At 40.3% G+C, this 16317-nt stretch overlaps 1 protein-coding gene across 2 annotated transcripts in view; it reads right to left on the reverse strand.

The window, feature by feature from the left end:
• The window catches only part of LOC101850579 (cardioacceleratory peptide receptor-like), a 232803-nt gene that overhangs the window by 53404 nt on the left and 163082 nt on the right, over positions 1 to 16317 (reverse strand). For both annotated transcript variants that reach the window (XM_035970926.1, XM_005102768.3), the window contains exon 5: positions 14281 to 14478. In XM_035970926.1, the coding sequence (XP_035826819.1) occupies positions 14281 to 14478 (198 nt within the window). The remainder of the gene's footprint in view (positions 1 to 14280; positions 14479 to 16317) is intronic.

The raw sequence follows: 16317 nt of genomic DNA on the forward strand, positions 1-16317 counted from the left end.
GGTGTTGTCAGTGCTGTTATTGTTGGAGTTGTTGTTGTTTTTTGTTGTAGCTGTTGTTGTTGTTGGGTTTTTTTGTTGTAGCTGTTGTTGTTGTTATTGCTGTTGCTGCTGCTGCTGCTGCTGCTGCTGCTATTGGTGGTCGTTTGGCGCATTACTCAGAAAGGGTAAACTGTTTTGAAAGCGTTACACATGGTTGCCATCCCACAACAAGGCCATGGGTTTAGAGAAAAAGCTCAAGGTTTGAGGGCAAGGGACGAAAAAATAAGGTGAACCGTTCTCAAATTCAAGAATCAAGCTTTGGAGTTGTAGATCGAGTTTCTGATAGAGCATGAGGCTGAAATAAGATTATATACCCAATAGCCAGTTTGATGGCAGGATGTAGATGCATCTCTCGTAGCCACTTGGTAAGAGAGATTACATGTTTTCTGTATGCCTTTTCCTTGCACGAGTCAAATGCAACTCGTTTTATCAACATGGTCAACGCTTGATCGAGTGTTTTCTTTAACCTGAGTCACTGTGCCCTGAGGTATTTAAACTGGTAACTGAAATCAATGGCACCTTATAATATACTTCTCGATCGATATGTCACCCACTTCACATAAAAGAGGAAAACGATTCACCTATCGATTATAGCACTGCTTGGCACTGCAAAACCAATGGGCAAAATGTCTTTGTAGACAGAATTTCTTAAAAACGCAATCACTGAAACTACAAGTGTTCAGTTTTCGTTTACATTCCCATACTCGTTCAAACTGAATTTGATTTGAGTTTCCGCGTGATGTCATTAAACATAACTGAATCTGTTTTTGAAAGCCTTTGAAAAGTACTCTTAAAAGAACAAAATACTTTTTTTCGGAAGAAAAAAACCCCAATGTACGTAAACAGCCCTTGGCAGTATTGATGACAGGGAAGAACCTATTCTGCCAAATGCTCATGCGCCTGGCCTTGCGTGGTCGGCATTGGGGAAGTAAGAGTGACAGGTGTCGACTTACAGGGCTCAGAAGAACAAATCCCTGTTCCAAGTGACTGTTTTAGTTTTTGTAAGGTTTATGGTGATTGCAACTGTATAAGGTTATATGAACGCCAAGAGGTGGAGGTCAACGGAGAATCAAGCTTACTCTGCTCACCTCACTAGCCTCAACAGCTCAAAGTCTGCTTCGACTATCGAGGCACCCCAGAAATAGTAGTTCACAAAAGAGTGACAGACGTACAAAAGAAGTAGAGGAAAAAATTACGATAATAAGGATGTGGAAAGAAAAAGTAGCACTGTTCCCAGTGACTATGGTAGACACAGGCGGTCATTTGCCCTCTGTACCGCGTCCGAATTCAGAGGCCGTTTGGGGTGGAGGTGGATCGATAGCTGTCCAGCCTATGTGATGTAATGATCATGCTATTCGCAATGCGATCAAAAGCCGTGCTTTCCATTTCTACACGAGGAAAACCTTTTGCCGATTATTTCCTTGTCTCTTTTTTTCTATGACCTTTCTTCCACGGCCCGGTTTTAGCCTTGACGTTCTACGTCTAAGTAGTCAGCTGTTGGGGCGGGCCATTCTTTTTAGATTTATTGCATCAGGCACTTATGTGCTAAAACGCTGTTGATCTGATGTGTGGCTGTCAATACCGATCAATGAGTTACATTTGTGAAGCATGCAGACAAAATGAGTTACTTTCTCTGATTCAAGCCTTTTAAAGAAATAGAACTGATACATCACACTTATAGGTGGAGTTTTTACAATTTATAAGTATGAAATAATAAAAGGCATGTTATATTTAAAACAACATGAAATCAATAAAAAATTCTAAAAATTTAACCCTAGTGTCGATTTTTGGCTAATATCCCCATCTGTGGATTGCGAGAAGTAACTCATTTTGTCAGCACACCTCACATTTATAAGTGGGTGAGCTTGGGAAGATAAGATAAGATAAGATAATACTTTATTATCCCAGAGTGAAATTTTTCTTGGCTGCACAGGACCGTAAAAACACATGCAGGTATACATAGAATTTAAAATTATAATATTACTTTCATTAAAATTTAATATGAAAAGAGAAGTAAAGTTGACAAAATGTACATATCACATCAGATGCATCATTCAACCATATGCAGGAATTTAATTACAAGACCATTAGAGTTATATAGATACATACTCGAAAGAGCAATACACATTGATGCTTATTCTTTTTTTTTAAATCTGTTATATTTTCCTTTCTTTGTTTTTAGAGGTACATTTCTGCCGCTGCGTGATCTTGCAATCTGCGGGGAAAGATAGGGTAGAGTACATTTTTAAGAGATGCAACATTGTACCTTCTATCAGCCTGAGACGAGAATGGAACCAAAGATCCTCACTTCTTGACATAAATTAATATCATATACTTTATATCACAGGGCGGTTGAATCAGGCGCTCGTATTTTTGAGCATGTGGAGTTGTTGGTCTTAATATATTATGTTAAAGCGGGTTCATTCCCCCGTCGTTTGAAGAAAGAAAAATACTCATCTATCTTGGAGAACAAGTCTAGATGTTTACGAATGACGGAGGTTGGCGTTTCTATAAAAAAAAATAGCGAGAAAATGACAGCAAAGGTTTGATGATTTTCGAAGCTTGTCAGTTGTTAGAAACTGAAAATTACATCTTTTTGTGCTTTTAGTCAATGTTTTTCAGTAAAATCCACACGTAAATGTGTATTCAAATATATATTATAGGTGTTGAGTTAAAAAACCAAATTCAACCAAATTTGCCAGAAAAATGTTAATATCTTCGATTTCATTATTTTTTGACGAGCACATTATGATTTCACCATTATGCCTCATATATTTATTTTATCAAAATATTCCTTTTATGCCGTAAGTTGGTAACTAGTGCGAAAATATTATAATACAATGCATTGATTGGAGACGCTTGTTTGTACTTCCTAACAAAGCGAAAGCAGTGACGCGGGTATTGACGGGAAATAGTAGACAACCTTTGTGTCTCCAGATAGTTCTTGTCGAGCGTCCATAACAACGTGTTGTCCAGACAAGCTTAGGCAAGCGAACATCAGCAATTTGGTTTGATAGAAACGGGAAAATTCTGAGCTCAAAGAGCGAGATTTTCTTTGAGCGTGGTGCTTGGGGTGCGGAGTATAGAGAATATAATGGATGGTTTTGGAAATGGGAGGACAGGAAGAGTGAGAGAGGAAGTGTGTGTGTGTGTGTGTGTGTGTGTGTGTGTGTGTGTGCGTGCGTGCGTGCGTGTTTATGAGAGAGAGAGAGAGAGAGAAAGAGAGAGAGAGAGTGTGTGTATGAGAGAAAGAAAGAGAGAGAGAAAGAGAGAGAGAGACAGAGAGTCAGAGAGACAGAGAGAGAGGGAGAGAGACAGAGAGGGAGAGAGAGACAGAGAGACAGAGAGACAGAGAGACAGAGAGACAGAAAGACAAATAGAGAGATAGAGACAAAGAGAGATACAGAGAGAGAGAGATACAGAGAGAGAGAGAGAGAGAGAGAGAGAGAGAGAAACAGAGAGACAGAGAACGTTTATGACGAGGAACGGTTTAGGCATGCAATAATAATGCAATAGTTACGTTCTCGTTTGTTGTGTGGATAGGTGGGTGCATAATAATGACATTTGTAACACCATTGCCAATGTGTACGACCCGGGAAAATAAATGGAACAGTTGAAGTGAATATTTGTCCGAAAGGGGGGTGGGGGGATATTGTTTCGTGCACGTCTTTGATTATTACAAAGAGATAAATAAAACTGAGTACCAGTTGTATGGCTACAGAGACTAAAAAAAAAACAGAAGAAGGAGAGTTATTGGGGAAAGGGATTGAAACAGACAGGAGAAGGAAGAGAGGAAAAAAGCAGTTGAGAGCAAGAGAGATAATAAACATGAGACAGAAAGGCTAACACAGGGGGCAGGGAGAGAGATACAGGGATACAGCGGAAGAGAGAGAGATAGAGAGAGATAGAGAGAGAGAGAGAGAGGGAGAGAGAGATACAGGGAGACAGAGAGAAGGAATGCTAGCCATTATTGGAAAGAAAGAAGAATGAAATCAAGATTTTTTCCAAAATTTGTGTGGCCTTGTAAAAGGCTGGGGGGGGGGGTGTAGATACACACAGGGAAAGAGAGAGAGAAAGAGAGAGAGAGAGAGAGAAAAGAGAGAGAAAGAGACAGGAAGAGAGAGAGAAGGATAAATAGAGAAAGAGAGAAAGAGAAAAGAGAAAGAGAGAGAAGAGAAACAAGCCATTATTTGAAAGAGATGAAAGAGAGAAGAATGAACTCAGGATTTTTTTCAAGGACTTCGCTGGCCTTGTAAGAGATCTGAACATAATCCTCTTTTGAAGATAGATAGAAGAGAGAAGAGCCTTGACAAGTGTGAAATCGATTTCAATTGATCCTGTATTTCTCACAAGGCCGAATGATATGTAAATTCCGGATTTAATGTGTCCGAAAATAATCAGTCATGAAAATAAAAAAAAGTAATGACACCAATATGACATCATGTTCTTGACATTCGTTGGAAAATGGCTCTATTTGCACTTTACTTATCGTCTATGATGGTTGTAGATTTGGGTGGCTTGATATTGCATCTTCTACGATCATGTTAAAAATCTTCCTCCAGGAAAGAAATAAAGTCTTTGATATTCTGTCTTTTTAAATTATTTTCTTTTTAGCTAACTACAAGCACATCTTGGTTCCTTTTGCTTGACACATTCGACAGGTCTTTGTAGTCATTCCTTTGGTAACACTCTATGTGGCTTTACCGCAATTTCATATTTATTGGGTTGTGTGCATCGTGGTCTTAGGCACTCGTCAAAATGATGAAACGGGCACTCTTCCGCTCAATTGGCAATTGTCCTTTTGTTTTTTTGTGTTTCTTTTTTTTTGGGGGGGGGGGGGGGAGGAGGGGAGAGTTGGAGAGCGGGGGGGGGGGGGGAGGCTTCACACCTTTTTTGTCCTTTTAAAAGTATACCTTTGTGTGGATATTATTGAAAGACCATGATCAAAAGAACTAAAAAAGGCAAATTTGTAGTTTCTAAGGACAACACAAGCTTTGGAAGCCCCACAACTTTGAGCTATTTTCTCGTTGATTTTACCTGTGGCTGACATCAGGAGACCCCTGACTACTTCACACAAAAATATCTCGACATCTGTGTTCAAGGTGCATTTTTTTTTCACCAGAAGCAAAAGAAATAAAGAGGTTTTAATATATATACCTATAAATTCATATGCCAAAAACTGACGTACGCCTGATGATGGGGGCTCTCGTGGCCTAGAGTTTAAGGTGTTGGACTTTCATCCAATAGGTCCCGGGTTCGAATCCAGATAGCTGCGGAAATTTTTCTTCTCTAAAATTGTCTCCTTTCACTTCTTTTCCTGCTCTCTAGCAATGTTCTGTCGTCTGCTTTCGTCTCCACTTTCTGTTCCCACCCCCTCACCTCCTTTGCCCCCTCCCCTGGGCTCCTAAAGTTTTTCTCGTGCCTTTCTACTGCTACTCCTTGGATCTTTCTTACTGCTGTCTTCACAGCCACATCCCTGGTTTTATGGTAGGAAAGATGTACACCTAGCCTTCTCGGACAAGGTCGAAAAATCTCGGAGGTCCTGTGTGCAGGTTTCGACAAGTTAAAGATCCCTTGGGGGTCCAAAATTGATAACAGTAGGCTTCCGCCACGATGGGGCAAAATTCTAAATTTCTTACCAACTGTAAATATTTAATGTTTCCCGGAATTTCATGTGACCTTATGGAGTTGCGAGTGCCGTAAAACACTTACAACAACAACAACAACAACAACAACAACAACAACAACAACAACAACAACAAAAAACCGCTTTTTCCCATCGTGTCTTGACACAATAGGACAAAGAGCTGAAGGTAACAACATCATTAACAAGGCTTAATAATTATAATACACTCTGAAAAGTATACAACACCAGAACCGTAGAATAAAAATACAATCCTTCGAGAGATATCACTGAAGTTCAATAGCTCTGACAGTAACCAGGGGAGTCGGTAGCCTAGTGGTTAGGCTACCGGACTGGCAATCGTGAGACTGCGGGTTCAGGGGTTCGAGCCTCAACTTGGTCCGACGTTGTGTCCCTGGGAAAGGCACTTTACACAAATGTCTCATGCGGCTCGGTCCTTTCGGTGATGGATGTTACCCTCGAAGGTCCTGCCTCTAATATAACCCAATAATGTTGATAGGGGCGTTGAATCTGCACCATTTTAACATTTTTTTACAGTAACCGCTATGTCAGTGTTGTCAATTCCTAAGGTCTTGAAGTACAACGATTTCGCTACAACAAGTAATGATCATTATCTGAACACGATTATTGCTTTTCATTAAGATTTGCCTGAGTGTGTCTTTTACATCTATGGGTGCTGTGGTGAAAAAGCAATTCTCTTTTCCTTGTTCAGAAAGAGGAACAGTTAGTTATGGTCGAAAATGGGAGATGTTTTTATCTAACATGTCCGCTGTTCTGACCAGCATTGTAACTGTACAGTTTGGACAGGCTTGGCGTATACCACCGAGTCTTTCACGATGTAAATAGTGCACACAGAGCGGAACAACCGGCATCTTCCCGCCTGTGTGTCAATTTTGTCGTATTTTTTTCTCTCTCATAACCTTTAATGTCCATTTTAAAATACATTAATTTCTGTGTGGATTTTTACTGGAACACATTAATTGAAGGCACATAAAAAGTAAATTCCAAGAACACTCAATTTTTTAAGCAACCATATTATTTTAAGGCCTTTTTCTCGCTTATTTTATCTCTGACACCTGCCACCTTCAGTCGCAAATATCACAACTTTTATTCAAGACACGAGTCTCGTTTTCCATCAAAATCGAGAAAAATGAACCTGCTTCAAGATCAGATGGTACCAATAACTCCATAAGCCCCCAAAAGTGACGAGCACATTATTCCACCGAAACGTGATAAAAGTGACGAGCACATTATTCCACCGAAACGTGATCCTTTTTTTTCTTTCTTTCTTCCCCCTGATTTTGTTGTGACACATTTGCATAATAAGCCACAACTTACCCAACCGGACGGTGATATAAGCAGATTCGATTATTCAATTTTCTTACGCAGAAAAAAATAAAAAAGGATGCTGCTAAAGGTTTACTCAAAGCACCTCAATCATTTACGTGTCGAAATGTCCATTACAATCCTTGAACATTTAGAGCAGAAAATAAGGAAATGAAAAGTAAGACAGCTTTTAAACCTTAAACGTCTTGCTTCTTTGACAAACAAAACCTTATTCTGTTCAAGAATGTCTATAGGCGAACGTTCAACCCCAATTAACAATTTATTTTCATTTGGCAGAAATAATATGTGACTAGCGTGCCACAACATGCAGACGGTTTTAACTCCTTAAGTTCCAAGAACCTTCTCTTTTGCCAAGCCTTTTGCTATAATTGCGAGAAATAAAAAGAGTGGGTGCACAGACATTACGATTATTCTTCAAACAAAGAAATCACTTTTGGCAGAAAAGGAGAAAGAAGCAATTCAGAGTCCAGGTGTTTTGTTCGCATGCATCCATCTGTGCGATTCACAGGTTGTTCGGGAAACCTTTCCTTTCCGTTCTTAATGGATGCAAACGATTTTTCCATTGTGCCTGCTAATTGGACTTTTCTTTGTGCTATGGTTTTTCCCCTCAATGACAGTCTTGACTTTCAGATATCTTTCTTTAGCTTTGCACAACAATTTGAAATTTTCAAAATTCCGTTCGAAAAAAACAAAAGCAAAAAAATAATTTAAAATAGACATTTCCCATACGGAAAAAATTTGTACTGGTCAAATGATGAGGATTATCATGAATTAATGTCAGATGCGTATGAAATATGTGTTTTTAAAATTGTGAGTATTTTGAAGCCATGACTGTGATAAGGCAAGTGGGCTCATAGCAAGGCACTATAAGCTATAACTTTAAACAAATGCCATGACGTAAGTACCAACCCCGAAGTACAAAAATTATCAGGACCTTATATGGTATTTTCAGCTCTCACGCAACCATTTTCGTTTTGAATGCAGGGACATAGAAACAGCTGTTAGAACAAGAAAACTAATGAAAAATGAAATACAGGGCTACAAATGACACGGTGATTGTTAGTATCGTATTCATCCATTATGAACTTGTGAATGGGCAATAGACCATCGAAGAGAACAGAAGTGTTAATTTGTTATCAGTCTGGGGGTCAACGCACAAGAAAAGAAAAGGCATCAAAGGTACTTTAAAAAACGGATGAGAAATAGGTCTACACTGCATAAGGCATGTCATTCATTCTTACCATCCACTCAATGTAACCAACATTTCCTGACAAAAAAGTCATCATCACAACACTGCAAGACATGGGAAACAGTCCAAAGCAAAGCGTATTCCAAGCTGGGAAGCATCAAAGACCAATAAAAACAAACGGGAAGTCATTATTTCTCTCAGAGGGCGAATATCCCAAAATAGCAGTGACGTATGTTCAATTCTCCCCCCGTATTGGGTTGGCAAAGGTTCTTCTAGACACATTACGGTTTTGTGATCGACCGGCATTTTTTACAGCTAAACCTCTAAATGACTTGGTGTAGTATTTTAAGAAAAATAATAATAAAATGTTTCCATGTCATTATTTCGATCTTCTCCCAGTGCTCTCAGGATCAAAGGAATAGTCCCACTGCCTTCTCCCCGCCTCTTAATTGATCCAAATAAATAAAATTATTGTTCTGATGCGGGTGCAGATTAGATAAACTCATTACAGAATCTATTGTTTTTGAGGCAACTCAATTGGACATTATAAGCCGTTTACTCCCGACTGTGTTTTGATAGTTAGGGTTTAGGCATTCAAAGAAAGGAAAACATATCTACCTGCCGTTTGCGTAAAACCATTCAAAGAGTTTGGGTCTTCAAGAGGCTTTTATCGTTTTCATTAAAACATGACGCTTTCGTTTCAAAGTCGTTGTAGCTTCAGTAGTTATAGAGTGGGGGAAAAAAAGACTTGCATTGGGTCTAATATTGTGAATATTTTGCTAGATATATTAAAAACAAAGTATATTATAGATTAGGTAGAAATCTCTGCAGCTGTTATTATTCTTAAGACATATTATGTATGTAACGATATGGCAACTTCTGGTGAGACAGAAATTAATTAATAATAGGTTATGAATGAATTTAGAACTGGCAAAAATGCGAATGTGTAGGACTTCCAAAGAGAGAAGTGAATACAGTTTAATTATATTATTATGTATCCTTCTCAGCCCATGTTGGGGTCATAGCCCTCCTCCTAAACACTAATCTAAATTGAGTCAATGTGGGGTATAAACACCTGCATTAAAAACAAACAAAATAACAAGGGAACAGAAGATAACTCTGCTACTGTCGCCTCATTGTGCTTGGTAGAAAACCCAAAACCGGAGCTCCGAGAAACCAAAGTGTCATTAACAAAATTAGCAACAACAACACCAACAACAACAAGAACAACAACATCACCACCACCATCACCACCACCAACAACAACAAGAACAACACGAACAACAACAGCAACAGCAACAACAAAAACATGATAGGGACAGCAGGCTCATTAAGACCATGCCGGTATTGTTTACGGGAGCAAAAAGTCTTATATCGAATAACACATACGGGCTCTGATAGTGAGCAGGGGTACATTTTTCTCTTGCCAGAAGGCTATAGCATTATATATGAGGCATCGTTGTGAAATCAGACGCTTTGCATTTTTATTTTTAGGCTCAACACCTTTTATGCCAGTTTAAAAAACGCATTGCTTGATGGATTTTCCTGAACATCTTTGATTTAAAACCCCCAAACTCTAAATTTACTGTTTCCAAGGACTTTCAAGCTTTGGAGGGCAAAAAACCTTGGCAGCTATTTTCTCGCAAATTTCACTTCTGAAACCAGGGATCCCTTACCTCTTTCAATCTGAAATACCACGACTTGAATGGAAGATAATAGATTATTTTTTATTGATTGCTCGACAAATGAACAAGGTTTAAGATGATACTAGTAACGCTCTAAGCTCAAAAATTGACGAGCGCCTGATTCCACTGCGATTGTGGATATAATCATTTTTATACTATTCTTATAACTAACACACCAGGCAGTCCTAAACCTCATTATTCCATTAAGTGTACGTCGTCTCGAAAGTCGTGACGCGAAAATCTGTTTAGATGACGAAGTGATGAAGTTATCAGGACTTAGAATTTCGACCTCTTACTTGATTTTTTTTTCGCCCTCCCCCCTCCCCGCCCCTTTTCAGCCCCGCCCTTCCTCTTCGTCGCTCATTCTTAGGCTACCCAGAGCGCTCTTCTTTACGAGGTAAACCAAAACAAAATTGGTTTGGTTTTTACAATTTATATCTTAGCATCCTTTTTACACGTTATTCCATAATGAAGACCGCAGTATTTACTTCCTTCGAAGTAAAAAAAAAATTGTTTAATACCGGCACAGTATTAATGAGCCAGCTGTCCCTATCATGTTTTTGTTTCTTTTTTGAGTGTGGGGGGTTAAAATTAGGGTCATCGGCATACGAGACAAACGCAGGTCATTTCCAAATATGGGTTAAAACTTGAATGCTAAGACTTATTTTTCATTTTTCTCCACGATTGACTGAGTCATCGGTAAGAAAGAGTGTATAGCACGAAACAGTTTTATGTGTTGTGTGATGTTATAACTTCGTTTGGGAGGTTGGTGCATGCAAATGGCTGAGGTGTTACAGTCCCTGTTGATGAATAACAAACACATAATCTGTTAACCCCCAGTTATGCAGCTGAATGATGACAAGTATAATCTTATGTATGATCAAATCAGGATATTATGGTAATAATGTCTATGAAATTGTGTGGGTTTTTTGCGGTAGTGAGCTTCGCATGAAATGCATTGAGAGATGGAACCAGCAAGTGACGAACTCTGGAGACATGAAACCAACGTGCGATATGACTGAAGGTGTACGATAATGGACCCAGTTGTGCAGATGGAAGTCGATCGCCTAAGTGTAAGTTTAGTTCACTTTAAGGGTCTTGAAAACAGGTGTACAGCCTCATTGTATTTCTGCAAACTGGACTGAACCATTGACTTTTTGGGGTTGGTGCTTTATGGCACATGCACCTGCATTAGGTCATATGAGCGCGCGGGACACATTAAACATTTTCAGTTGGTAAGAAATTTTGAATTCTGCCCGGTTGACGGCCGAAGCCTACTTTTAAGGATTTTAGACCACCAAGGGATCTTTAACGTGCACAACGTGCACACGGGATCTCCGAGATTTTTCGCCCTTGTCTGAGAAGGCTAGATGTAAATCTTGCCTACCATAAGATCAGGGGTGTGGCAGAAAGACATCAGTAAGAAGGAGCCAAGGATTGGCAACAAAAAGGCTTCAGAAAGAGTCAGGATCCCAGAGGAGGGGGCAAAAGAGGTGAGGGGTGCAGGCAAAAAGTGGAGACAAAAGCAGACGACAGAACAATGCTAGAAAGCAGGACAGGAGGTAAAATGAGATTAATTATTTTAAAGAAGAACATTTTTTTCCGTCGCTACGCGGATTCGAACCGGGGACCTTTGAATGGGAGGTGAACACCTTAACCTATAGGCCACAAGAACCTCCCCCGCCTCCGGACTTTGAAATGAGTATCCACGCACGTGCCAGGGATCGTAGTAATGGTGCCTTTAAGGTTATTTTTTTCTTTGCTGGATCCGTCTTTTGGTGTAATTTTTAAAATCTCAATGACATAATTCAGATTATTTAGGGCATAAGCTACATTCTCCATTTGGTTCAGTGAGCGTTTTACTGCACTTGCAACGTAATTAGATCTTATATGTGCCTAAGGTTAGAGGTGTTACAAGAGAATAGCAAACACAAAAAGAGGGAGGAGAGATCACAACAATATATTACTATTATGTTTGCTAGAAAAGAAGGAACAAACCACACCAGAGCACCCGTCAACCACCCACTTGCTTTCTCCATTTCTGCCATCGCCAATGTAGGCCGGAGAGAACAACCAATATTAAAGATACTCAATGAAATATCTTCGCTTTGTTGGACATGAACTCATGCCAATAGCGTGCTAACGCAAACCAAAGAGAGTAACCGATAATAAGTCGCAGTTATTAAAAATAAAATAGTCTTGCTACTTAAGGGGCCTTTTTGGGCAACGTCTTCAAGCAAAGCGCCACCAAACAGAGCCTCTTGCGAGTAGGGATGAGGGGTAGGGAGGGAGGAGAGGGGGGAGCGTGGGCGGCATTAAGCTTCCTTGTCATTTTGCGGGCTATCTGTCGTCCATAATGGACGATGTCATAATCTATACCTTCGACATCGTACTTGGAGGAAAAAGATGACAACCCATTAGCCTCAGACAACTCTTTAAGCATTGCATATTCATAAGTATCGACGCCAGTTTAAGGGTACTTCGTCTGATGTCCTGCATTCCTAAAGATTGCTAAAGCCATGCCGTAGCCCAGCATTTCACCTTCAGAATGATCTGTTTGTGGCTTCTTGGGTATTAAATCACACGAGAGAGAGCCGAACCTAATCCTTGCCTGCTCATGAGTTCAAACAACTTAAATAACAACAACAGAAAAGACCGAACTCTTATGTTATCTATGAAACAGTTTCTGTCTGCACAGCAATGTATCTGTGTATCAAAATTGTTCTCTCTCTCTCTCTCTCTCTCTCTCTCTCTCTCTCTCTCTCTCTCTTTCTCTCTCCCTCTCTCTCTCTCTATTTTGCTCTCTCTCTCTACCTATCTCTCTCTCCCTCCCCTTCCTCTCTCCATCATTCTCTCTCTCTTGATCTCTCTCTTGATCTCTCTCAGACACTCTCTGTCTCCATCTCTATGACTCTCAATCTATACTTCTGCTGTCTGTCTATCCGTCTTCCAGTCTTCATCTATGAGAGTAAACAAATCTAGTGAGAGCAGAGAGAGAGAGAGAGAGAGAGAGAGAGAGAGAGAGAGAGAGAGAGAGAGAGAAAGAGAGAGAGAGAGAGAGAGAGAGACAGACAGACAGACAGACAGACAGACAGAAAATGAAAAAGAAAGAGAAGGAGATAGGGAGAAGGAGAGAAGAGAGAGAGAACATTATAGTTTTGTAAAAAATAAAAAGCGTGACTTCGGTTTTTATGGCCCTGATAAGGCGTAACCAATGAGTGACCGACAGTCTAATCGACCACACAACAAAAGTGGTCGTAAACACAACTGGAAAACAGTTTACAACTTGGGATACTCAACACGGCAGTTCATCTTGATGCTCCAGCGTTATCTTCTCTCCTACCCCCACCCCCTTTTTCTACCTGGTGTCTGTAGCCTAGTGGTTAGGCTACCGGACTAGTAATCGTGAGATAGCTGGTTTGGGGATTCGGGCCCCAGCTCGGTCCGACGTTGTGTCATTGGGAAAGACACATTACACAAATGTCCCTCTTGATTCGGTCCTTTCAGTTAAGGACATAAAACTCGGAGGTCCCTCCTCTTTAAATAACCTAACAGCGTTAATAGGGGCGTTAAACCTACATACCATTTCACCGTTTTTTCACACCCTTCTTCAAAATATTATGCCTCTTCTGTGTCTCATCATCATTACTTTTCTCTGCCTAGATCAGGATATAGGCCACGAACTATCACTTTCCCTTTTTCTCTATCCTGGACTAGATGCTTGATGTCATTCAAGGTCTTCCCACTTCTCTGCGTATTGTAGGGTGAAAAAACCCCTCTAACAAAGCAAATTAAGGGGGGCTCTCGTGATCTAGAGGTCAAGGTGTTCGCCTCTCATTCGAATCCGGATAGCGACGGAAATTTTTCTTCTAAAAAACAATAGACTCCTTTCACCTCCTTTTCTGCTCTCTAGCAATGTTCCGTCATCTACTTTCGCTTCCACTTTCTGCCCTCACCTCTTTTGCCCCCTCCTCTCGGCTCCTGACTCTTTCTACAGCCTTTCTACAGCTACTCTTCGCCTCCTTCCTACTGCTGTCTTTCAGCCACTCCCCTGATCTTATGGTTGGAAAGATGTAAACCTATCCTTCTCGGACAAGGGCTAAAAATCTCGGAGGTCCCGTGTGCAAGTTGCGCGCATTAAAGATCCCTTGGTGGTCTAAAATCGATAAGAGTAGGCTTCGGCCGCCACCTGGGCTGAATTTAAAATTACCTACCAACTGAAAATGTTTTGATGTGTTTCGCGCGCTCATGACCTTATGCAGTTGCGAGCGCCGTAAAACACTCCCCCCAAAAAAACCCAAAAAAAACAACAACAACACAATAACACACATAAAAAACACCCCACAAACAAACAAACAAACAAACAAAGCACTCACTGTCCCCGCTGAAGCTAAGAGGCCTGGCTATGGCGTTGAGACGGTCAAAGCTTAGAGCTACCAGGGCGTAGGTTGAGGCATAGGTGACCACGCCTTGGCTGTAGCGCACGATCTTGCAGCCCACCTGACCCGCCCGCCAGTCGATGGTGTTCTTCCACACGATGTCTGTGAGCACGCTGATAAGTCCGGCCGACAAGTCTGGGGAGGGGAGAAAAAGCCATGAGTATTGAGGGCTACACTTGTCGCGCAGAAAATTCTGCACAGAAAATGTCGCAAAGTTTTGTATGGCAGCCACAAGGGGCGACATTCAACGCTACTGCTCAGTTCAACAAGGACGATCAAAAAGTCAGAGTGGCTTTGGTCATGGTGATTAGAAGAATCTTTAAAAAAAGAAAGCCACAAAGAAAATTTCAGTTAAATAAAATGGAAACGATGCTTACGTATCTGTTTTTTCACTGCATCACTTGCATCAATATCTGGTCTGAGTGCTAGGCATACATCTATCCAAGGATCATTTTTTTAAAAAGATGTGTTTTAATATTCCTTACTTGTGTTGTCCCAAATGATGTTTCTGCTCTTTATTTCCAAAATCAAACGATCTGTTTCATGATTAGAAGACATGGTTGCACTGGGAGTATTGTCGTGTTGAATGAGGAGCAAGAAAAAACACAACTATTATAATGGTAGAAATGCACCGGCAGTAACGGCTCCCATTGTCTACAGAGTATCACTAGACTGTACAGTAATTACTGCTGCTATTTCTTGCATCTCGTCTGTCAAGGCCCTGAGACAGAATTGACACTGTTTACAGCAATCGAAGCGATCTGAAAGAAAGATAAACCTTCTGGGTTTTTTAAGACTGTCTTCATGTTTACTAATGTTGTTCTTTCTGTGTAGCTGTTTGTTTGATTCGGTTTGTCCGTTTGTATGCCCCCTACCCCCTGCTCATACCCGGGTCTCTCTCGCGCTGTCTTTTTTCTCTTTCTCCATCGCTCTCTATCTCTTCCTCTTTCTCTCTGTCTCCCTCTCTCCCTCTCTCCCCCTCTCTCTCTATTTCTCTCTATCACTTTCTCTCTCTCCCTTCTCTCTTTCTATATATTGTTTCTTTCAGTTCATAACGTGTCTCGCGCAAGAACAAAGGGCTAAATGATGACACAAGAAGTTATACCTTTTTCACAATCACATTTCAGCAAATTTCTCTTGGTAGGTGTTGAGCCCAAAATAGCAAAAATCTTTTCCAAGTAAACTCTAATCGCTACCTCAGAATTACAAAGAAATATTTGAAATTTTTGGCCGGTTTGAATTGCTAAAAGACCATGAGATCAAAACCAAATGTTCTATCTGTTCTGGTAAATTTGTAAGATTATTCAGATTTGTTATCAAGATATTCAAAGAAAAGCATTCGAAAAAGCTTGACATGTTGAAAAACTCAAAAATCTTTGAAGTCAAATTTCTCAAAACTAGGAACTGACCAAACAGAACTTAGTAATTCTAAGGCAGCGATAATTCAAAATGCATCTGAAATGTGTAGTTATAAAATGAATTGGGAGAACTTGGAAAAGCATAACTTCAAAACAAATTTGATCTATTCGTATCAAATGACCCCAAAATATCGTGAGAGTAGAAAGCTAATATTATTTTCGGTCTGCGCTATCTTATTTCTAAGACGTTATCAACTGTATAAAGGCCAAGTAAAGAGCTTGCTGAATGGTTAAGGCGCAAAGAAATAACGACATGGATAAACCTCGCAACCATTGCTGTTGCATGAAGCAATAGAAAAGACGACGCTTTTTTCGAGCAACTCGTCTGCATTATTGGACGTTATAATTTTTTTTACGTGGCCGATATACCCCCTCCTCTTCCCACTCCCACCCTCACAACTATCTCCGATTCGACATTTCAATTTAACGGGTGCGCTTTAAAAAATGTAAGTTAATTATATGCAGATGAGATGCGCTCGAATGAGAGTACATGGATTTTTAAAATGGACCCGTCGACATGGTGTACTCTCTCTCTCTCTCTCTCTCTCTCTCTCTC

Source organism: Aplysia californica, unplaced genomic scaffold (assembly GCF_000002075.1).
Source record: "Aplysia californica isolate F4 #8 unplaced genomic scaffold, AplCal3.0 scaffold00339, whole genome shotgun sequence".
NCBI lineage: Eukaryota > Metazoa > Mollusca > Gastropoda > Aplysiida > Aplysiidae > Aplysia > Aplysia californica.